Below are 23,643 nucleotides of genomic sequence, written 5' to 3'. Positions count from 1 at the left end.
ATTTCATTGGTAAATAGACACTATTTTTATATTGCTGTTGTAGTGAAATTGGTTCAGACTTTGTCAACCATCTTGTAAACCTACCAAGATAGAAAAGATGGTTCCCTGTCCAGCTAAATGGAGCCCTTCTATTGTTAAAATACTTCAGTTAGGCAAAGAAGAAGGATAGCCCAGTGGACTTAAATCAGGTGAGGGATGTTTACCAAAAATCCATGCTAGAGATACCCCAACTCAAAGCCATTGCATACTTGTTGTAGTTACAGGGATTAAAATGTTGGTTTTGTGTTTTTTAATTTTGGTTTGTAGGAATCCTACGAGGATGGTTGTGAGGATTATCCCACTCTATCAGAATATGTTCAGGATTTTTTGAATCATCTTACAGAACAGCCTGGCAGTTTTGAAACTGAAATTGAACAGTTTGCAGAGACCCTGAATGGCTGGGTTACAACAGATGATGCTTTGCAAGAACTTGTGGAACTCATCTACCAACAGGTAGGTTTGCTGATGGCCACAGGGTGACCTCCAGGTAGTTTCCTTCAAGCCCAAGGATAATGGCTACTCCTTGAGAGAAACTAGGTTCAAGTGTACTTGCCTCCACATTTGCTGGTTCTTGGAAACTTTTGAAGTTTAACTTGTATAGAATTCCTATAGTTAGAGATCCAAGACTAGAGCCAGGCTGGATTGCTAACTCACCTGGGTAGCCACAGCTCTGTACAGGCAACATTCATAGCTGTAACAAAGGGTCTATACATACAAGTAGTATGTAGAACAAGATTTGGGCACTTAGGAGGAAAACAACATAAGTATCACCTTCCCCACACCACTCTGTTTTGTAGGATCTGAAAGTTAACACAAAAAGATGTATTTTTTTTCCTAAGTGTCAAATTATGTAGCATTATTGTAGAAGGGGGGAAATGTTAGAACTTTTCTTGCCTCATAAGCATCTCTTGCAAATAGCCAGACTGAAAATGTTCTTCTCTTCAGTTTTAATGTTTCTACTTTTAAATTTAAGAATTTACATCTCAGTTCCTTAATTTGTAGAAAGTCCTATCAGTTGGCTTTTTTTTGTTTTGTTTTGTTACACAGTGTTCAATTTTCATCTTAGCATCTTGGTCATTGACACATAATATTTTTTTAAGGGTGAAAGATGCAGTAGAGAACACAGCCTTTTAAGACAACAGTGTCTATGATTGGTGTGAGACTGACCCCAAACAGTAGGGCTTGAAAAGAAATATAAATTTTATTTTGTCTTTAAAATTATTGCCAAAAGAGCAACTAAATTTTGGAATGTATGGGAGAGTGGTCATAAAAGCAAGCTAATGATTATATCCTACCTAATAATGTTTGGCTACTTTTCCAAGTTACAGACTGTTATTGGACCATAAGATTATTTAGTAGCCAACCGTTAGCTTTTAAGAAGTGTCTGAGATTTAGGGAATCTGATTCATTATTTCTGCTTCTAAATGGATTGAAAAGAATTAAGAGATAAGAATATGAAATATGAGAACAAAAATACTACTTTTTGCTTTTCTTATTTCCCTATTGAATTTCAGCTATTCCGTAGACTGCATAATTATAGTTTCTCAGGCCTGAATAGAGCGTCTGTCTGACAAGCTTCAACTGTTTGTTTGTCTCAAAACCAAATCTTCAAATAGTTTAATTTGAAGTTTTAACATTTTGTGGTCAGTGGTATATTGACCTGATACACAAATTTTTCCAGTAGCTTTTACGTTTTATTGAGGTAATTTATGAAAATTCATTCATCACAACTAACAGTAGATGACCTCATCAAAAATGGTATATTAAACATAGACATTCAACTTTATTCCTCTGCAAACACCACTAAAATGACAGTTTTACAAAAAAACAGAGGCCCATTAGGATAAAAAAGGAAAGTAGATAAAAGCCCAGTGGATGGGTGAGTGTTAATCGACTTGGTAGATCTAACATTGATTTCCAAACCAGTTGAGGATCACCCCAGTTTACTGTGCAGTATCTCTAAAAGACTAAGAAAATGTTGGAATGAGGCTAAAAAGTATGAGTGTCTTGAAAAATTAAGACTTCCTAATCTTTTTCTACCTGGTAGCCATTTTGAAGTTTCATTCTAACACTTCTTTAGAAGTTAACAGAGGGAGGCATTCTACCAAAAAAGGAATTAAGCAAAAGGTGAAGACATGACAATTGGGGATTGGGGAATTCTAAGGGTAGGCTAAGTGAATTATCCAGATGATGTTGAAAGGAGAGTCCAAGACAATAGCCACATGCACATCAGGTTTCATGCAGCCAGGCTTCACCAAGTAGTTTGGAAGACTATAGGAAAGATTTCCCTAGCAAGATGAGCCCACCTGTTGTGTTCAATGATATTGAGAATAAAATTATAACCTGGTGAATTTAGAGTTAAATCAATGAAAAATATAAAAAACAAAAAAGTGAATCTAGGGAAAACAAAATTCTGCAAAAAAGGAAATACTAATGTGATACATGGTTAAGCTGTAAGTGCAAATACAACAAAAATCATGATAATGCCATACTGCTAAGTGAAGGGATTAGGAAATAAACGAATGGGGTGGTTTGAGCAGGGTGAAAGCTAAAAGCTCATCTTACATGGTGGGAAACTAGTAAGAAATAAAACCTAAATTAAAAAACCAAATAACATGGAAATACAGAAGTTAAAACTTTTTCAGTTGAAAGAATTGAAAGCAGTTGTCTAGGAGTTAATGGGGTACAGATGAGGAAGTAGCCTTTTAGAATTTAAAGTCTTTAAATCATATGTGATGACTTTTAAGAAGACACTAAAGAAAACACAAATAGGAAAAGTTTAAATTTCAAGTCTTTTGTTATACATATATCAGGAGAAATCATTTTTCTCCTTTGTGATATGTACATGATCACATGTAAGCAAGGAAATAGAAATAAAAAGAGTGCTTTATGATTATTATATGCCAGGCAGTGCTAAGCACTTCACATGAAATTAATCCATTTAATTCTCAGTGGTTATAAGTTATCACTCTTATCCTCACTGTATGCATATCTAAGCAGAGAAGTTAAGACTTGTCCAAGGTTACCACACTTAGTAAATTGACCCAACAGAAGGTTGGAGGACCATCAGGCCATTTGCTAGATCTGAAATCCTTGGTTGATAACCTTTTGAACTTGGCCATGTCTGATAACATTTGTGTGTGTGTGTGTGTGTGTGTTTAACCTACCATTAGGTGGTAAACTATGTTTTCTACTGTATTTTTTAAAACTGCAATTAAATGAGTGCTGCTTTTGCTACCTCACAATCTTTGATATTTAGTGTTTTTTCATTTTTTTCTTTGGTAGCTTAGCTGTTTTGATTTCCGCTTTACCCCAATCATTTTTGAAATATTCTTTAACTCTTAGTTTCTTGTACCAGTTACTATTAATCACCTCTCTTTAGGAATCAAACTAAAACTCAGACAGTTTTAGTGATATTTAGGGTCATAAAGCAGAAGGCTTTGGACTTTTGTTCTGTTCTGCTATCCACCAAAGTCTCCTGTCCTGTCCCTGAGAAACACCACAGGTCAATAATTTTGCAGCTATGCAACCATGGTTGCGTACATGTCTGTTTTCTGTAAAAATGTATTAGCACCAAGAGATGGCTCATTGCTTTCTGGTAACCTTATATAAATGGAGGTGGTGGGGTGAACTTACCTAAACCATTTGTTTTTGTACTTGTGATTCTTGATGTTAAGTTTGGGAGGGAGAGTAAACTTAATTTCCTTATGCCTGACAAAAAACTTACCTGGTTTTCCGTATTATATGGTTATTTTTGTGAGCTCAAATGTTTTGTCTTCTTTAAAATATTAGTGTTTGCATTAATAGCAGTGTATCTCTGTCACACAAAACCTTTCTTTTTAAAAGGCTACGTCTATCCCAAATTTCTCTTATATGGGAGCTCGCCTGTGTAATTACCTGTCCCATCATCTGACGATAAGCCCACAGAGTGGCAACTTCCGCCAATTACTACTTCAAAGGTCAGTGTGAATATGAAATTAAAGGAAAACTACTTTAAATGTGCTAGATTTAAATTAAAAATTTAAAGGTAGCCTCTTTGCTAAAGATCATACATTATAGAAAGTTGCAAGGGAAAATAGGGTGGACCATTCTTATTTACATAATATTAAAAGCTATCGTCTAATATATCATTTTCCCACCCATAGTCTCTGCCATTGGTTTTGTATTTAGATGGGGCTTGTTTTCCAAGATCTTAAAAATGATCACTTATGTGTTTGAGGACTTTCGTAGTTTTGGTTTGAGAAAGGATCTGATTTTATTTAAATTAGAATAAAGTGATCAATTCATTTTTTTTCCCATGGTTTATTTGAATTGCCACCTTCATCACACTACATTTTTAAATATGGGTTTTGAATTAAGACTTTTATTATATTTCATTTATCACTTATTCCGTTCCTTCTGATTACCATATAATAGCTATAAAATGGCTCTTCATATTTTAAATACCTGGTTTAGTTTTCCATTTTTGTAGTATCTAATATTTGTTTCCTCTAGAGAACTTTAGAATCAGTGTTTGGATTATAAAACCCTGTGGGTATTTGTTATATTTGGGGGATAGTATTGAATTAACTAATATAGGTAAAATTAATTTTCTTATTTGAGAAGTCTTTAATAGCAGATTGTCTTCAAGTATATTATACTTTGGTTCATTCTTTCTTTAAAGATAATTTAATGGGACTTAGTATGTAGCTCAGTGGTAGAACTCATGAGTCTCTGGGTTCAATATCGATCACCAAAAAACAAAACACAGCTTTCTAAATGTATGGTTAAATTGCAGTGGGACTGAATAAAGGTTCTAAAAGTGGCTGGATGGGGTGGTCATGCCTGTAATCCTGTGATTTGAGAGGCCAAGACGGGAGGATCTCAACTTCAAGGCCAGTCTCGGCAACTTAGCAAGATCTTGTCTCAGAAAATAAAAAGGGCAGGCAATGGTAAATTGCCCGGGGATCAATCCCTAGTACCAACAACAAAAAATCCTGAAAGTAGACCTCAGAGATAATTAAAAATTAAGCTTTTGATGAAGGCAGTACTTCAAATGCATATGTAAAAGATGAATTGCTGGTAGCCCAACTAGATAGCCATTCAGGGGGAAAAAAAATGGGCTTCTGTCTTATTCCCTACACCAAATTAAATTCCAAATACATCAGACTTAAAAGTACCACAGTAAATACTAAGGAGAACATTTGACAATTAAAAATCTTGGGGTAGGAAAGCTCTTTCAAGTAAGATGTAACCATAGGTCCTAAAACAGATTAATAAATTCAGTTACATATAAATTGTTACGGGGGGGGGGAAGCATTAATTTATATGAAGTAAAAATAGGAAACTTATAACACATGACAGTAGGCTCATTTGTTTGATATTAAAAGACCTAGTAAGAAAAAGAAAGATTAGTATCTTAAAAAAGTTGAAATATTTGGAATGGTTCTGGATAGGTATAGTTCGGAAAAATATAAATGACAAAGTTATAGAAGAAAAAAATATAACCATGTTTAAAGAAATGCAAATTATAGCTTCTGGAAGGATAGAAAGAAGGCTCTTCCCAAGAGTAGGATGCTAGAAAGTTTCCTTCATCATATTCCTCAGAGCTCTTCACTCCTGGCTGTACCTTTCAATTACCCAGACATGTAAATAGACCTGAGACCCTGACCTCTCCTCTGGAGTACAGGGTATAATTAGACTGAGGTGGAAACTGGTGTTTTGATCTCCTTCTCCCTTGCCCCCCCCTCTTTCTTTCTAAGCTAAGTAGTTGTACTATATAGCTATTGTTGAGAACCATTTTTCTGGTTTGCTTTGAATACTTCTACAGTATTATAATACTGTCAAAGGTGATATTGTGTAGAAACGCTAATGATACAAGTGGATGATTCTTCACTTTGGTACATAGTTTGTTAGAGTGAAGATAGCTTCACCACCAACCTCTTGGTTGCTGTGATATTGGGGGCAACTTTGGTCTTTTTCCATTTTTACCTTTCTGAAATAAAAACATTGCTTTTATAATAAAAAATATTTAGCTTTAAGCATCTTAGGGACTTTCACCTAATAATTGACCTTGTACCAGGGACAGGGATTTAATTTGCTTTTGCATATATATCAGCATGTCCTAATGTACAATCTCATGGTCTTAGCATTTTACAAAATAAAAAGTTGGTTTCTTCAAAACTCTTACTACGAAGTTGTAATACACAAAAAAGTAGCCAACATGGTGCTTGGAAAACTGTTAGCATTAATTGTTTTTCATTATTAACCAGAGCATTTCGTCTATAAGCATTCAGACTTTTCCGATGAGGAACTTAGTGTTTGAGAGAAGCTAATATTTTAAAATATTTGGCTAAAACAGAAGGTACTGCTCAATTAATAATGGTTTGTAAGCTTTGGAATTGATCACAGTGTGAACCTAGCATAGCTTATATGCCCAAGCAAGACAGGATTTCTTTGACTTTGATTTAAAAAAAAAAAAAAAAGTTGGGGAGGCCAGGTGCGCCTTGGGAGGCTAAGACAGGATGATCTCCAGTACAAAGCCAGCCTCAGCAACAGTGAGGCGCTGTCTCTAAATAAAATACAAAATAGGGCTGGGGATGTGACTCGGTGGCTGAGTGCCCCTGAGTTCAATCCCCAGTATCTCCCCCGCCCCTGCTCAATAAAGCAGGGGAAGGGGAAACAAATATAAATTGGCTATATGAAAGCCATTCAGTCTCCCTTTTTGGTAAAAGAACAGCTGTCAAAATCAATTTTATAAAACAAATGGCTTATGTCTTTAACAGTGGTAAACTTTTAAAAATCCAATTCATTTTAGTATCAGTAACTAGAATTCATTCACTTGGAAAAGCAGTGACAGGCTTACCATGACCAATTAGATGCCTATGGGAACTGGATGAAAAGCTCCAGGAACAGTACTTTTTGTTACCTGTGTAAGGCTATTTGACCCCTTCATTTTCCATTGAAAATAAAGACCAAACCAATTGCTTTGTATTTTGTGATTTCAACCAAAGAGGTTTTTCTTCCTACAATATTTCTCTGTGTATAATGGGAAGTTAAAAAAAAAAAAGTGAACTTAAAAATTCATTTTTTTAGCTTAATTAGAGTCCATCTGTGTTTTGAAAGATCCACTATAAAGTTCTTATATTCAAAAAAGTAGAAAACTTGAGACAGTTTAAATAAAAGTAGTGCTTTCTTAACAGTAAGCCCCATGAGACATAAGATGAGGCTTCCCTTTCCTCTTTTGGCACCAGTATGCTCTGAACCTCATGGAACCTATAGTGCTTAAACGTATTACAAACTGCCAGGTATGATGGCACATACCTGTAACCATAGCAACTCAGAAGGCTGAGGCAGGATGATTGAAAATTTGAGGCCAGTTTCAGAAACTTAGACCCTATCTCAAAAATAGGTAAAAAGGATTGGGTATGTAGCTCCATGGCAAAGTGCCCCTGGGTTCAATTCCCAGTACTCTTCCCCCTCCCAAAACAAAAACAAAACAAACAAAAATTTTATCTGATAGTTTTATTTGTAATTTTTTAAAACTGGGAGAGGCTTAGTCTGAAAAGATAATATAAATGTCCTTACAATAGAAGGGAACACTTTTAGAGAAAATCGGGGCATTGGGTTATTGTGCTTGCCTCCGTTGTTGTGGACAACCAAACTGACAATGGTCATCTTGTTTGGCTACTTAAAAAGACAAAACAATGTGAGATCATTAAAGATATGTCTCTGTTAGATGTCGGACTGAATATGAAGTTAAAGATCAAGCTGCAAAAGGAGATGAAGTGACTCGAAAACGATTTCATGCGTTTGTACTCTTTCTGGGAGAACTTTATCTTAACTTGGAGGTGAGATGATATATATATATTTTTAAGGGTTAACAAGGCCTGAAAATATAAATTGATCTCAATAAGAATTTTTTGTTCATATTGTACTTTTACAACATCGAAAGTGAAATGAGGGGCTGGGATTGTGGCTCAGTGGTAGAGTGTTCGCCTAGCACGTGCATGGTGCTGGGTTTGTTCCTCAGCACCACATAAAAATAAATATTAAAAAGTGAAATGAAAGGAGGGAGTGGGAAAGCAAATCATTTCAGTGCCTACTCAATGGTAATGTCTATATTTTATTTTAAAATATTTTTAGTTGTAGATAGACACAGTACCTTTATTTACTTATTTTTTATGTGGTGTTGAGGATCGAACCCAGGGCGAGGCAAGTGCTCTACGACTGAGCCACAACCCCAGCCCAATGTCTGTATTTTAAAGGAGCAACTGTAACATTTGTTTCTTATGGGCAAGATGTTGGAAAATAATTACTGAGCTTTTAAGTCCTTTCATATTTTTAGGAAGCTGTAGTTGTTTACATGTGTGCTTGGACTTTTGAGAGAGGGTCATACCTGAGAGTCCTTGCATCATAAATATTAATATGCTTAGTGTGTTTACTTTAGACCACAGCTCAAAGCAGCTTACTCAGCAGAACAGCAAACTTCAATACCTTTTTTTGTGTGTGTGGTACTGGTGATCAACCCAGAGCTTTGTGCATACCAGGCAGACATTTTACCACTGAACCGCATCCCCAGCCCTGAACACAAGCTTTGATTGAAGAGGAGAGAATTTACACTTTTCACTCTGATTCACCCACAGTAGTTCTTTTTTAAATTTTTCTTAAGTTTTTAAGTAAAGATTAAATATTTACGGTTTATAACATGTTTTGATGTGTATATATAAACATATTGGAGAGTGACTAAATCAAGCTATTTAACATGAATTATGTATCTTTCTTACAGTAAGAACATTTCAAATCTACTCTTAGCAGTTTTTAAGTATGATATATTGTTAAATTAGTTACTATGTTGTAGGACAGAACTTACTCTTTCTTTGTAACTGAAATTTTGTGCCATTTGATCAGTATCTCCTCAGTCCCCAGCCTCAAGAATAGTATTTTTCCCCCCCTGTTTTTATATTCATCTTCCATATAAAAATGCAGTGGTAGCCAGGTGTGGTGGTGCATGCATATAATCCCAGCAACTTGAGAGGCTGAGGCAGGAGTATCACAAGTTCGAGGTTAGCCTCAGAAAACTTGGGCCCTAAGCAATGTAACAATTTGAGACCCTATCAAAAAAATAAAAAGGGCTGGGGATGTGGCTCATCAAAAGTGAAATGAGGGGCTGGGGTTGTGTTACATATAGAGTAATTATAACTGTTCTGGGTTCAATTTCCAGTGCCAAAAAAAATTGCATTTGTACAAAGCCTATAATTGAACAATTTTGTAAATTTAGGTGATATGCTTGGTTATATGCTTGTTAGTAGACAAATGTTGAATCTTGCTATGTAATGGATTTATTTGTTTATTTTGGGGTATCAGGCATTGAATTCAGGGGCACTCAACCCTTGAGCCACATCTCTAGCCCTATTTTATATTTTCTTTAGAGTCAGGGTTTCACTGAGTTGCTTAGCACCTCACTTTTGCTGAGGCTGTCTTTGAACTCTCCATCCTCCTGCTTCAGTCTTGTGAGCCACTGGGATTATAGGTGTGCATTACTGCACCCGTCTGGATTTATTTTTTAATTGAATCCAAGAAACAGGTTTAGAGATTCTTAAATCCTTATTTGAGAGTTTAATGCAAACACCATAATATTTTAAACATAAGTAGACAAATGAATCTGCTATCAAATGTGTATCTCCTTCAGGATATCTAAAAGTCTCTGTCCAGTCCCTAATTTATTATTGTGTTTTTTTAACCAAAGGAGGATTTAATTTTTTAAAAAATCTCATACCTTACTCTTTTTCAGTCTGATTTTTTAAAAATATTTTATATTTTAGTTGTAGTTGAACATAATATCTGTATTTATTTATTTTTATGTGGTGCTGAGGACCAAACCCAGGGCCTCGCCACGTGCTAGGCAAGCACTCTACAACTGAGCCACAATCCCAGCCCTCAGACTGATTTTTATATGAGCCAAAATAAGAGAACCTGTTTAAAATGTTCCTTACAAGTCTTTTTTAAGTATACCTTTGAGCATTTCCTATGTGGAAATAATGATGCTAGTTCTGTGGGGAGTATAGATATGGCATAGTAACTGCATCTAAAATTCTTATAGCAGATGAGATGGATATGTATACTGCTAATGCAAAACAGTATTCTAGAACAGAATAAAGAAGTGGAATAAAATGTTTTGTGAGGGCTGGGGTTGTGGCTCAGTGGTAGAGTGCTCGCCTAGAATGTGCGAGGCCCTGGGTTCAATCCTCAGCACCACATAAAAGTAAATAAAATAAAGGCATTTTGTCCAACTACAACTAAAAAATAATTAAAAAAAAAAAGTTTTGTTATCGATAAGTTGGTAGCTTAAATGAAAGCATGCTGTATAATCAGTAACATCAAATTTTCTTGGTCATATTTGTGATTAACAGGATTAAAATTTACCTGTTTTTCAATTTTATATAATAGAGGTCTTATTTACATATACAGTAATTATAATGAATTCTGTGGAGACAACTAGAGTGTGTTCCTCTGATTATTGTATTTAAGAGACTTATTTTGCCAACATGTAATTGTTAGACCATTTATGTATTCTATTATATTTGGGCATTGTTGCTTTTTTAATTTTATTTTTGTCCTGAAAGATCAAGGGAACAAATGGACAGGTTACAAGAGCAGATATCCTTCAGGTTGGTCTTCGAGAATTGCTGAATGCCCTCTTCTCTAATCCAATGGATGACAACTTGATTTGTGCAGTAAAATTACTGAAGGTACTTTACTAAAATTTAACTGGTTTATGCATTTATAATGTAGAGAAGGGAATGTGTAGTACATAAATGAATTCAAGATTGTTTTTAAAACTGAACCTTGACATTTTACTTTCTCCAATATGTTGGAAGAACCATACAAGATGCATTTATTGTATAAATAAGAAGCATGATTTAAAAGTGGAAAATAGAAGTTCTTCACCCCATTCCCATCTGTAAAGTCCCATTCCTTCCCTTCTCATGTTTGTGTGCTCTAATAAAGATCTTATTCTTCTATGACTTTTTTTCCCACTTAATGAAAGATCTTAGGTCTTTCTGTGGCATACAGATTTACTGTGTGTTAAGTAATTCCCTATTATTCCATTATATTTATATACATGAATATTGGGTTACTTATAGTTTAACCACTGTAGCACCACTGGATATCTTTAATCATGTGTTTATGTGTGTATATATTTCTGTAGGTGAAATTCCTTCACATTTGGTGGGTCAGTGAACATGTGTACTTCATATTTACAAGTAACACCAAAGTTTCTTTTTAAATGATTGAATCAGAATGCACTTCCACCAATAGTGAACAAGTATACCTCTTTCTCTACATGTTACAATGATAGATATAATAAGTTTTGGTTTTTGTCATAGATGAAGAATAAAAACAAAATCTCATTTTATGTTGCATTTTCCTGATCAGTAGTGCATTTAAGCATTCTTTCATGTTTATTAATCATTTGTTTATTAGTTTCTGTAAATTGTGTCTGTATATCCTCAATTTATTTTGTTGATGGAGTTTTTAAATCAAAACTTCTGTATTTGTTATACACTTAAAAAAGTGACATGCTCATTAAAATGTAATAGCCTCTCTTTGATAATATAGGGAATAGAATTTTTGTTTCATTTCAGTGATTATATTCTATCTATTAAATTCTTAATTCACTGACTTCTGCTTTTTTAGTTGACAGGATCAGTTTTGGAAGATGCCTGGAAGGAAAAAGGAAAAACTGATATGGAAGAAATTATTCAGAGAATTGAAAATGTTGTCCTAGATGCAAACTGTAGCAGGTAGGAAAAGAAGCCAGTAGATTTCAGTTACCTTTTCTTTTTAATCTGCTATATGTCATCAAAGTAATAGAAATTTTACAGATTGATCTACACAAATAGTTTCTTCAAAGGCATATTTTACAAGTGGCTTCTCATTAGTCATTTTTGTTCTCTTAGGTTTAAAAAAAAAATTAAGGTTTTCCAAAAATGAGTCTAGTGAAAAATAAAAAAAGACTTTAATTTATTTGCATAAAGAACTACTGCAAGCATAGTAAAGGACCAAATGTTTAAAGGGTAATTGTTGCCTTTAAGAACCAGATAGTCAGTTAGGTGGGACAAATTTCAAATCTGTTTTAAAAATAAAAACTAAAAATGAATTATATCTTTTTAGGAAATGTCTAGAAAATTATAAAGCATTGGGTATATGTAAATTTAGGGTATAAAGTTTTATGAGTCTGTATTTTAGAACCTGATAGCGCTTAATGGTGGATGTGTTAAACGCATTTTCAACTTCTGTCTGCAGAGATGTAAAACAGATGCTCTTGAAACTTGTTGAACTCCGGTCAAGTAACTGGGGTAGAGTCCATGCAACTTCAACATACAGAGAAGCAACACCTGAAAATGATCCTAACTACTTTATGGTATGTCAGTGTTTATATTTTAAATTTTGCTTACTGCTTGAATTCAGTTTTGGAAGTTAGTTATATAAAGCTATTCTAATAATTCAGTTCCTAATAATACTTTTCTCAAACTTAGAATCACATAGGAATCAGCAGGCTAGGTAAATAAAGAGAGGAAATCCTCCAGTGAAAAGAGGGTGGATTAGAGAAAAGTCTATCCAATGGAAAGGGAGATTGATTATGCTTAAGTCCAAGCCTTGAGATGCCAGGAGTTTTTCTAGAAAAACCAGCCAAAGTCCTGCATTTCAGATTTTATATGTTGTGGTAAAGTAAAATAAAGTGAAAATAGTTACAGGCTAATGGTGCCCTGTAGCTTCTAACATGACCAAACATAAAGCAGCTATGGAGAAATGTACCTACAACCCCAGTCTTAGAAATTCTTAAAGCTGTGGTAGGGCAGGGGGAACCATAGCTAAAAATGAACTGACACAAAATCATAATGCATAATAGATTATTCACCAGGAATATGATGGACATTAGACTGTAGAGTTAGAACTATAAGGGCATAATAGAATAAAAATCTGAAAATTATACTTTCCTAGTGAAATGAAATGGCTGCTGAAAAGTGAAAGGTTTTTTGCTTATTCTTGCATTATCAAGTGCAGATAGTAACATCAGCCATTCTGTACTAATTAATATACTTTTAAAAACTCTGAAAATGGGGCTGGGTTGTGGCTCAGTGGTAGAGCACTTGTCTAGCATGCATGAAGCACTGGGTTCGATTCCCAGCACCACATAAAAAATAGATAAATAAACAAATAAAATAAAGGTATTTTAAAAATTCTGAAAATGATTATATATTTTTATCACTTTGCATCCTAGAATGAACCAACATTTTATACATCCGATGGTGTTCCTTTCACTGCAGCTGATCCAGGTATGTGGTCTGTCATATTTTTTGCCTTCTTTTTTTTTGGTAAAGTAATAAATTACAGAAAACCATTCCTCACCAGTACAAACTTGTAGCTTTTTGATGACTTCACTGTACTCTGAAATATTCTTTATAGTTTATATTGACCACATGCCATTTCAAATGAAAATTTGACTGTATAGTGTCTGATCATTCTACTTTAACAATTAAAAATTAGAAGAATCCTTCAATTAAATGCAGCCGTTTTCATTTCATATTTCTCCTTAGTGTGTTGTTTTTATACTCTTAAACTTTAAGATATAGGGTGGAAGAGAAAGATGGTTCTATTTTACTACATAGTCAGCAACTTATATGTGTTAATACTATAGATATTAAGAATTACAGATTTTATTAATAGTGATTCAAAGTTAATTAAAATCTAAATCTGTATATACTTCTCCTTCCAGAAAAGGGTCATTTATAGAAAGATAATTTTAACAGTGACAGATGGAGCTGTAGGGTGAGCAAGAGAATTTTCTTTTATTTGGTTCAAACTATAAGCAGCAAGTATTTAGTCATATATGGTTGGGATTTTACTGTTTGCTCTGAATAGTAGGTATTGATTATAATGTTCCTCTTATCACAAAGAAGTTCTTATTTAGGGTGAGGAAGTGGAATTAAGTTACTTGCTAAATTGCTTTCCAATGTGATCATGCCATTTAATAGTCCTACCAGCAGCTCATGAGGTTTCCTGCCCCTTATCCTTGGCAACGTTTGTTATCAGATTTTAATTTTTGTCAGATTGTATGAAATTCTATCCTGTCATTTTATTTCCTGACTAGTCATACTAAATTTATTTTTCTGTTGACCTTTTGATTTTCGCTTTTGACAATTTACTATTTGTATTTTTTTGCCGATGTTTCTGTTCTAATTATTTTTCTTACTGATTTGTAATTCCTTATGTAGTTTAGAAAAAGATGATCTTGGCTGAGGGTTTCAGTTATCTTCTTATAGCATTTGCTTTCTATTTTGTTTATAATGTATGTCTTGTTTGTGCTTCTTGTGGTTTTTCTTAACCACTCTCAAATTCCAAGTCTTGCCTTGTTGCTTTTTATGTCTTTCATCTACCTGGCTACTATTTATATATGGGATATGGTAAGAATTAAATATTTTTGTAGTCTTGCTCACCAACAACTATTTAGTCATCATCCTTCCTCTTTTAGTTAGAAGTCTCTCTGTTCTTCGCTGTGTACCTCGTTCGTTCATGTGGATCTTATGTACCCTTTCTACACCAATACCACACCCTTAATTATTCTTATTTTGCCGTAAGTCTGCCATGTCTGGTAATACAAATCTTGTTTCTTCACTTAATCTTCAGTTACCTAGATTCACATTGATTCTTTGTTCTTTGTCTAACCTGTTTGTCTGATTTATAGTGATTTTTCTCAAATTGAATTTTTTTTTGCATTTTTTTCAAGTTACCTTGACCATGGAGTTTCAAATCCTTTTTCTCATTCTGTCTAAGCTTGTTTTTGTTTTCATATTTTTGTTTTATTTTCTTTTTAGTCTTACTCTGTTATTTGATTTTCACACAAATTGTTGCCTTACATCATGATATTTTTATTGAAAGTTCATCCTTAATTGTCTTTGTTAAAATTTTCATTTGGAAATTATTTCAAATTCACAGAAAAGTAGCAAAAGTAAAAATTACACAAAAATATCCATCTACTCTTTACTCAGGCATACTTTTTTTTTTTTTTTTTTTTTTTTTTTAAAGAGAGAGTGAGAGAGGAGAGAGAGAAAGAATTTTTAATATTTATTTTTTAGTTCTCGGCGGACACAACATCTTTGTTGGTATGTGGTGCTGAGGATCGAACCCGGGTCGCACGCATACCAGGCGAGTGCGCTACCGCTTGAGCCACATCCCCAGCCCACAGGCATACTTTTTTGTTAATAGTTTACTCAATTTACTTCATCATTTTTGTCCTGTTCACACTTTTTCCCTAAACTATTTTAAGTTATATATAGTATGGCTTTATATGAATGCTTTAGTGATTTAACTGTCTTTTGTTTTTCTTTATTAAAACCTCTGTGGCTTAGAGTTTAGGAATCCAAAATGATTTTTACATAGGCTTCTGTCAGGAGCCACAGGGATATTACTGATATAGAACAAGTTAACTTTTTTGTTTGTCAGAGTTTTTTATATGGATAGTAGAAATTTGAGTTATAGGCTCATTGTTAAGAAACTGGTTTCCCCAGGAGTTCATGAGTGCTCTGTCCCCATTCCAAATCCAGACTAACATCCAAACTTCCTTGTTATCTATCTTTGCCACTGAATTATTTTCCCTGTTCCCATCTTTTGTTTAAGCTATTAACCCTTGGAGGGTTTTGGGTTTGATGAATGTGGAACATGGATTCATTTTTTTTTTCACATGGACCCAAGATCTTGTTTTCTCGTCTTTCCAAGCTCCTTAGTCTCTGAGATTCGAATCATCTGTCACCTTCCCTGCTGTAGCAGCTGTGTTAGCTATGGATGGCTTTCAGTTATTTTTCATTAGTCATCTGGTGGCTTGATTTTTTTTTTTTTCTTTGTAGTTGTATCCATAATATTTAAAAGAATGTCTGTCTTATCTAGTACCTCCAAGCATTGTAACAGAAAGGTTTTATGATTAAAATTGTCTCTAAGTTGCCACATTTGAAGTCAAAATATTACCAACCCTTGAAGCTAAATGAGTTTTATAGAGACTGACAGCCTTGGAATAACATGGTATCCTCTCAAAACTTGAGGTGACTTCTGTTCATAAGAAACTAATTTGAAGGTAATTAGCTATAATAAATTAATCCATTTTATTCAGAGGCAAAGACTCAACAGATTCACGTTAATCTAAAAAGGTACCAAGTAACTACCTGCCTGCAACAGCTGGTAGTTATGTTACCTCTAGCACCTTGGGAGACTCGGACTTAGTGAAACTTGGCAGACCTGAAACCTACACCAGGTAGCTTCCTTTTTGGGTTGGTAAGGAAAGGGAAAAGAAAATTGTCTACACTCAGAACCTTTGGTAGGTTAGCCTTATTGGATTGAACAAGTTGCCATTACCAGATAGCCAGAGAGCTTACTTTACTTTCTTGAGGAGGAGCAAAGAGGGAGCTGGAAGCTAGGAATATTTGATTGAAATTTTCCTGTGTGGAGGAAGGAATAATAAGAGTATGGAAGAAAGTGTTCTTCCAAAATAGTCATGTAGCCACTATTTTGTTTGAATGGGAAGCAGCATAGAGTGTGCAAATAGCGTACATCTTGACTATGGAATGTACTCTGATTTGATTTCCAAATTTAGAGGAGTATTGTATATAGTTAAGATTTATGAACATGCTGTGAAGCAAAAGCAAGTGTTTAGTAGTTAGCTTTTTCATCACTGTGACCAAAATACCTGACAAGAACAGTTTAGAAGGAAAAGTTTTATTTGAGGATTGTGGTTTTAGAGAGGTCTCAGTCCATGTTTGGCCAATTCCATTGCTCTGGGCTCAAGAGAAATGAGGCAACACATCATGAGGGAAGGGCCCAGTAGAGGAAAGCTACTCAACTCATGACAGGGTCAAGAAGCAGAAAAAGGGGCCACAGGGAAGATGTACCCTTCTGGAACATGCCCCCAGCAACCCACCTCCTCTAGGCATACCCCTCCTACCCACAGTTACCACACTGAGTCTGTCCATTCTCAAACTCTGATGGACTGATTATGTTAGTTTTAGTAAGCTTATCAATTTACTACTTAATTTTTCTGCATTAACAAGAGTTTGTAGTAGGGATATCCTATATCCAAACCATAACAGCAAGCCAATTAGAATATGTTTTATGAAAGCTATTTTTCATATTCTGTCTGTTTAAATATCAGTCATAATGTTAAAAAGAATTTTTAGAGGTAGCTGGTCATTTCATGATTTATTTTTCTAGCATTTAGTTTTTTTCCTGTTTTATAGATTACCAAGAGAAATATCAAGAATTACTTGAAAGAGAGGACTTTTTTCCAGATTATGAAGAAAATGGAACAGATTTATCAGGGGGTGGTGATCCGTAAGTTCTCTTTAATTACTGATTTTCTTTGTGAAGTTTCTGTGGCTAAATTTTAGATGGAGATTAGACTAAAAAAATTATGAAAGAATAGCATTTTATTTTATTTTATTTTTATTTTTTGAAAGAATAGCATTTAAAAAAATATTTTTTTAGTTGTCAATGGACCTTTATTTTAATTATTTGAGGTGCTGATAATCAAGCCCAGTGCCTCACACATTCTAGGCAAGTGCTCTACCATTGAGCCAAACCCCAGCTCAAGAATAGCATCTTGATTTGATAGTGTTAACAGTATACTGTATAGAGGTTCTTGTACACTAAAAACATTCAGAAATCATGTGGAAGTCTCATAGACTGATTTTGGAAACCTATAGTTGAGAAGGAAAAACTTAAATGATAGTATGCTAGAGTGTGATTTTTTTTTTTTTTTTTTAAAGATTCTATTATACCTGATTTTAAGAAGCTTTAATACTTAGTGTAAGGTCTGGGCAGATTCTTTGCCTGATTCTCCATCTGTAAGATAAGAATAATAGTACCTTCAACTAAATGAAAATTTAATATACTTGACAGCTTTCTGGCAATAGTAAAAGGCTCAAATCTTAGTTGTTTAAAGGATAGATGAAAAGTGAAGAAAACACATTACTATATAGAAATATTTGGGCTGACAGGGAGATATAAGTTATAGTTTTCATATCTGTTTCTTCACCTTCCACTTTCCCAGCTCAGTTAACAGTTCATGTGTATTTTGACAAGCTACTTAGGTTTTTTTCTTCCGAAGCAGGAGGTGGTGGGTGGAGGGGATAAGTTTTGTTTGGCTTTAATATTTCTAATTTCTCATCTCATGTATGTTCTTGGTTTAAAAAAAAAAATGAACTGCCTCCATTTTAGTGATGTTAATTATAAGTCATTTAGGATCTAGAAATATAATGTTGCTCTATGTTTTTTTACTGGTTTATTGTCAAAATACAAGGATTTAAGTATCCGGGCAGGACTAGGAAGGCTTAGTCCTGCTTGACATACCACTGGATGGTAAAAACAATTTTTGGCATTGGCTTCAGGATAGTCTCTAAAGTTTATTCAGTAAACATCATATTCTTTTGCCCTAATAAACTCATGGTTGTTTCAGCACATAGCCTTGTATTGGAAATGGGGAAGAATCTGAAAGATAATGACTCATCACCACTTGATAGCATTGGCAAAATACTTTGGTTACACTTGTAAAGGTAGAAGGGATTATTGGCAGATAGGGTGGGAGGGCAATGTAGACAGCGTCATGTGGTGGGGAGCGAAGATGTAGAAAAGGGAAAAGATCTTGAATCAAATTCTATACCTGCCATACAATAGCCAACAAACTTCCCAAGGTGTCTCTTTTAAAGTCTCTTCAAATATTTAAAAAACTAAAATGATAGCAGTATCTGTCTTTTTAAGATGGCTAGGGGAATTCAGTAAGAATGAGTAGATTAAGTCCTTAATTGGCACTTTATGTCCTCTTCTTCCCCCAAATACTTAGAAAGCAAGAGTTCCTTAAAGTTTCTAATAATTGAGGGGGAAAATCTGCAATAGATGATCTAAAAAGTAACTTCCTATTATAGAAGTCTACTTCCAGGTAAGTGGAAGTGTGACTAACTAGTCATTTAGGAGTAACCATAGCAGGAATAACACTTTTTTGATGTTAAGTAGATGTAACCATAGAAAGGATAGTATTTCCTGGTGTTAAGCAGACATGAAATATTAAAGCATCACTATAAAGGTGAATGGCATATCTGAAATTATTTTCTAGTTAATGTTTAATGATAAGGTGTAAGTTGATAATATAAACTTGGAGTTTAAGACTGATATATGTCAAGCCTTGGTTAACTTTTAGATCAATAAATATGAAAATATAACAATCTTCAATACAAGGAACTCAGAATTGGTGTAAAAGTTTACTTATCAAAATAAGCATTTGGTTTTCTGGGGACTGTCATTTTTAGGCAACTCTGAAATTAGGCTTGTTTTCTATCATAATTCAAACTAGGAAAATAGTCAAAATTTTTTGTGGCTTTATATCTTTATAAATTGAAAAATATTAAACTTCTGAATCATCTTTGGCTTTTACAGATATTTGGATGATATTGATGATGAGATGGACCCAGAGATTGAAGAAGCTTATGAAAAGTTTTGTTTGGAATCAGAGCGTAAGCGAAAACAGTAAAGTTAAATTTCAGCATATCAGTTTTATAAAACAGTTTAGGTATAGTGATTTAGCAGAACACAGGAAAGCAAGAAAATGTGTCACACTTATACCAAATTAAGGATGTTGAGTTATGTTACTAATGTATGCAACTTTAATTTTGTTTAACACTATCTGCCAAAATAAACTTTATTCCCTATAACTTAAAATGTGTATATATATAAAATAGTTTATTATGTACAGTTAATTCCACTGTTTTGGCTGCAATAAAATTGATTTTGAAATAAATGAAATGTTGAAAGTAAATTTTGCTAGCTGGTTAGATACTTTTAAGTTCTTGAGGGGAAAAGTCTTAGCCTAGAAATACATATTACTGCAAAAATGTAGCATTCTTTTCTGAGGTATGACTATTATAGATTTTATTTCAGTTTGACATATCTCATATTAATCACAATCATGAAAATCTTTAAGGGTCTTGGAATATATCAACAACTGACTTACATATGTAGATGTTATTGGATACCAAGGGCTTTAAAAGTGTCATTAATGGAAAAAAACAAAACAAAAAAACCTTAGAACTCTCCAACTAAACCACCAAGACTCACTCTTCACTGAGGATTTATTCTAATTCAAGAATTGTTCTTTTTTGTTTCACTTCACTAACTTCATTACCCTAAGGCCTAGAACATTATTCTGCTTTTATTTATATGGCTTTCTCACTTTTATTTTGTAGCATGGATTGCATTCACTTTTTTTTTTTAAATTAGAGAATTTTACTAGATATTTCACGTTTTCATCTGCTTTGTAATTGATATACCTTGAGGATCACTTTTCTAATACTTTTACTATAATGTGGTACCACCTCAACCCTATTTAAGTAGTATTTTTACTTAATGTCAAATCTTTTTTCAACTAACTGAAACTTGTACATATAAAAGGGTTGCTTGTAAATATGCATGTAAATAGTTCTGTTAATAACCCACTGTTTTACACTTGGTACATCTGTGTCTGCTAATACAGTTAGCTTTCTCACTTTTCTGCTTGTTTGTTCAGTCTGAATTAAAATTAGACTTTGAAAATAAATAGTTTTGTTTCTTCTAAGTTTTTAAGTGGTATTCTGGTATTTTAAAGAAATTGTTACTGAATTTGTTATAATTTACTAAAAGGTTTAAAATTAGAAAACTTAGGAAAGATTTAATTCAATGTCTTTTTGAACAAGAATTCTACCTTTTTGAGTAACAATTCTACCTGAAAAACCAGCAAATATACATTAAAGCTTTTAGATCCCTTGTTGTAAAGGGGGAGTATATATGTAGTTAGGGTTTGAGAAGTTGTAAGGGAATTTGTTTTTCAAAATGACTCTTATAACTTAGCTATTAGCATAATCTACAGCTCTTTAAAGATATTCCCTGGTCTAATGTACTATAAGCACTAAGGAACACTTATTCTCTATACTTGCCTTAGCTCTATGAATAACCATCCAATATTTGTCCACTAGATTTTATTACCATCTATTGCTACTCATAGTAGCTACCAACAGGAGCAATATATGTTATATATATTCGCTTAAAAAACCACCTAGGAGCTTTTCATGTAACTCTGTAGTAGAGCAGTTTCCTAGGATGCATAAGACCTATGGTTTCATTGCCAGTTCCAGGGGGTAGATGTCCAAACTTGATGTCTTAAAACAACCATTTTATTCTCATGAAATCTGTGGTTTAGGAACTTGGACAGAGTACAACATGGATGGCTTTTCTTTGTTGCATAATATCTCGGGACTTGGTAAGAAAACTAAAGGCTAGAAATAGCTCTAGCGGCTCAGAATTATAATCAGTAAGTCATCTTCTCATGTGGCTGGTGGTTGGACTGAGAAACTTGAAGCCACAACTAGATGAACTATTGACTAGAGCCATCTACACTTGACACTTGGCTTGTCCATGTCACTTGGATTTTCTCATGGCATGTTGGCTAGATTCTGAAATTGGGTATTCCAAAACAAAACAGCATTGAGTAATCATGTAGCATTACTTCTACATTTTCTTGGTGCTAAGTGAGTTATTAAAGCCATATCAAAAGGTCATCAAGGATTGCTTAAGTGTTTTAATGAAGGATTGGCCTTGAGTCGGCAATTACTGGCCATTAGAATGGCTATGTCTTTAGGATCATGTATGAATGTCTGTCAGAATTATTAGTAAAAAGTCTCCAGTGAGCAAAGACATGAGTGCCAGTATGTGTCATAATGCTGTGTTCTGGAAACAAAGTACAAACATTGATCTTTTAACTTGGCTTTCATGTCATCAACTCAGAATTGTTCATATCAGTGCCCTTTGGCCAACACTACCAGAAACCTAAACATGTTGTGTGTGTTGCATTCAGAGAGAACATGTACCTTGGGGGCACTGTGAAGTATATATCAAAGGGTGTTGGAACATAAAATATAATTTGGGTTTTTGTTGGGCAATTTGGAGGAAAGGTATAAGACACTGGAAGGTCACTTTGGATTGGGTATTGTCAGAAAGCCAGGGTAGTGCTGTAAGTATTAAATCTTTAGGGAAGAGTGTGGATTAAGTTGTGCTTGTTTTTGAAAATTCAGTCCTTCAGCAAGAGAGGATGTTTGGTGTGAAAGTAACAAACCTGTTGGTGACAAAATCGGCTCAAACTGAAAAGAGAAAAGTACCTATACTGTTAGGTTGGGAGGACAAAGCCAGCTGCAAAGTTAACAGAAAACATTTTCTTCAGGGTCCTATAGCAGCTGTAAAATGCCATTATGACCTCCACTTTGTGTGACTACTGCTTTGTTAATAATGAAACCCTGAGAACTATTTCTGCCCATCTGTTACTTGGGATATCCAGTTGCTTAACTTCTCTTGACTCATGACAGCACCCAAAATCTAGTTAATCTCCACTTCTAGTCTTTTTTTTTTTTTTTTTTTTTTTTTTTGGTACTGGGGATTGAGCCCAGGGCTGCTTATCACTGCGCTACATCCTGAGTCGCTGTTTGTTTGTTTGAGACGGGGTCTCACCAAACTGCTGAGGCTGGCCTAGACTTGTGATCCTCTTGCCTCAGCCTCCTGAGTCACTGGTATTACAGGCATGCACCACCCTGCCTGGCTTGCGCTTCCAGTCTTGCTGCAGAAACAAAATCCCACCCAAAACCTTCCCTTATAATGTCCTCAGAATCCTTCAGCAGAAATTAAAACCTTACCAAAGATGGCTTTGTCCTCTCCCTAGTGGAATATACCATCTTCAGTTCCCCTGGTTTGTGCCTCTTTGCTTGCAAGTTAATGATTGATTTTTGCTGGATGATAGGCTTAAGCCTAGTGGTCTTTGTTTGACTTGACTTTAGCAGTTGTAAATAATTTAAGCTCACGTATGCTGTTGCCCTATTGTGTCGGCCTGGCAAAACACCAACCTTGGAGGAACCCAACAGTGCTGTAAAGCATGTTTTCTGTAGGTTTGTACTACTGTAAATTCATGATCACCATCTTCATTTAGGTTCTCAGGGCTGCCAATCATCTGTTTTTAATTTCTGTTTAAGTGCTTCATACCCTTTCCACTCTTAACAACCCCTTCATCCTCTGATTACTTCTGCTTGAGCTAACCCTGCATCATCTATTGAACATGTCACTCCAATGAAGAAAAGAGATTTGGCCCTGGTATTTCTCTCAAACTATAATTCTACACCTACTTCATAGACTTCTCATCTCATTTTCTCCATTCCCTTGTCTCTTACTTGATCTTCAAATCCACTATGCCTTCTCCACTATACACAATGAGCATCACTATTGTCACCAGCAACTTCTACATCACTAAATTTAGTAAACAATTTTTTTTATATATATTTTAGTTACTGATGGACCTTTATTTATTTATTTGCTTATATGTAGTGCTGAGAATTGAACCCAGGGCTTCACACAAGCTAGGCCAAGTGCTCTACCACTGAGGCACAACCCCAGCCCCAGGAAACAATTAAGCTTGTCTTCTGGCAGTTCTGACACAAAAATTGAAAATCTCTAATTATCTAAGACATAATAACTTGCTTTCTTTTTTATTTCCCTCCTCAATTTTTT

The 23,643-nt window shown here is 34.4% G+C and overlaps 1 protein-coding gene across 3 annotated transcripts in view; it reads left to right on the top strand.

The window, feature by feature from the left end:
* The window catches only part of Paip1 (poly(A) binding protein interacting protein 1), a 28,919-nt gene extending 8,335 nt beyond the window's left edge, over positions 1-20,584 (top strand). For 2 of the 3 annotated variants that reach the window (XM_026393621.2, XM_026393620.2), the window contains exons 3-11: positions 307-492; positions 3,886-3,998; positions 7,757-7,868; positions 10,644-10,769; positions 11,719-11,825; positions 12,328-12,445; positions 13,307-13,361; positions 17,310-17,403; positions 19,501-20,581. In XM_026393621.2, coding sequence (XP_026249406.1) covers positions 307-492; positions 3,886-3,998; positions 7,757-7,868; positions 10,644-10,769; positions 11,719-11,825; positions 12,328-12,445; positions 13,307-13,361; positions 17,310-17,403; positions 19,501-19,594 — 1,005 coding nt within the window. In that variant the 3' untranslated portion in view covers positions 19,595-20,581. Of the gene's footprint in view, positions 1-306; positions 493-3,885; positions 3,999-7,756; positions 7,869-10,643; positions 10,770-11,718; positions 11,826-12,327; positions 12,446-13,306; positions 13,362-17,309; positions 17,404-19,500 lie in introns of all 3 variants that reach the window. The other variant, XM_026393619.2, reaches the window with a different exon arrangement.
* Positions 20,585-23,643: the final 3,059 nt, after the last annotated feature.

Source organism: Urocitellus parryii, chromosome 1 (assembly GCF_045843805.1).
Source record: "Urocitellus parryii isolate mUroPar1 chromosome 1, mUroPar1.hap1, whole genome shotgun sequence".
Taxonomy (NCBI): domain Eukaryota; kingdom Metazoa; phylum Chordata; class Mammalia; order Rodentia; family Sciuridae; genus Urocitellus; species Urocitellus parryii.
This window is presented reverse-complemented; position numbering and strand designations above follow the sequence as displayed.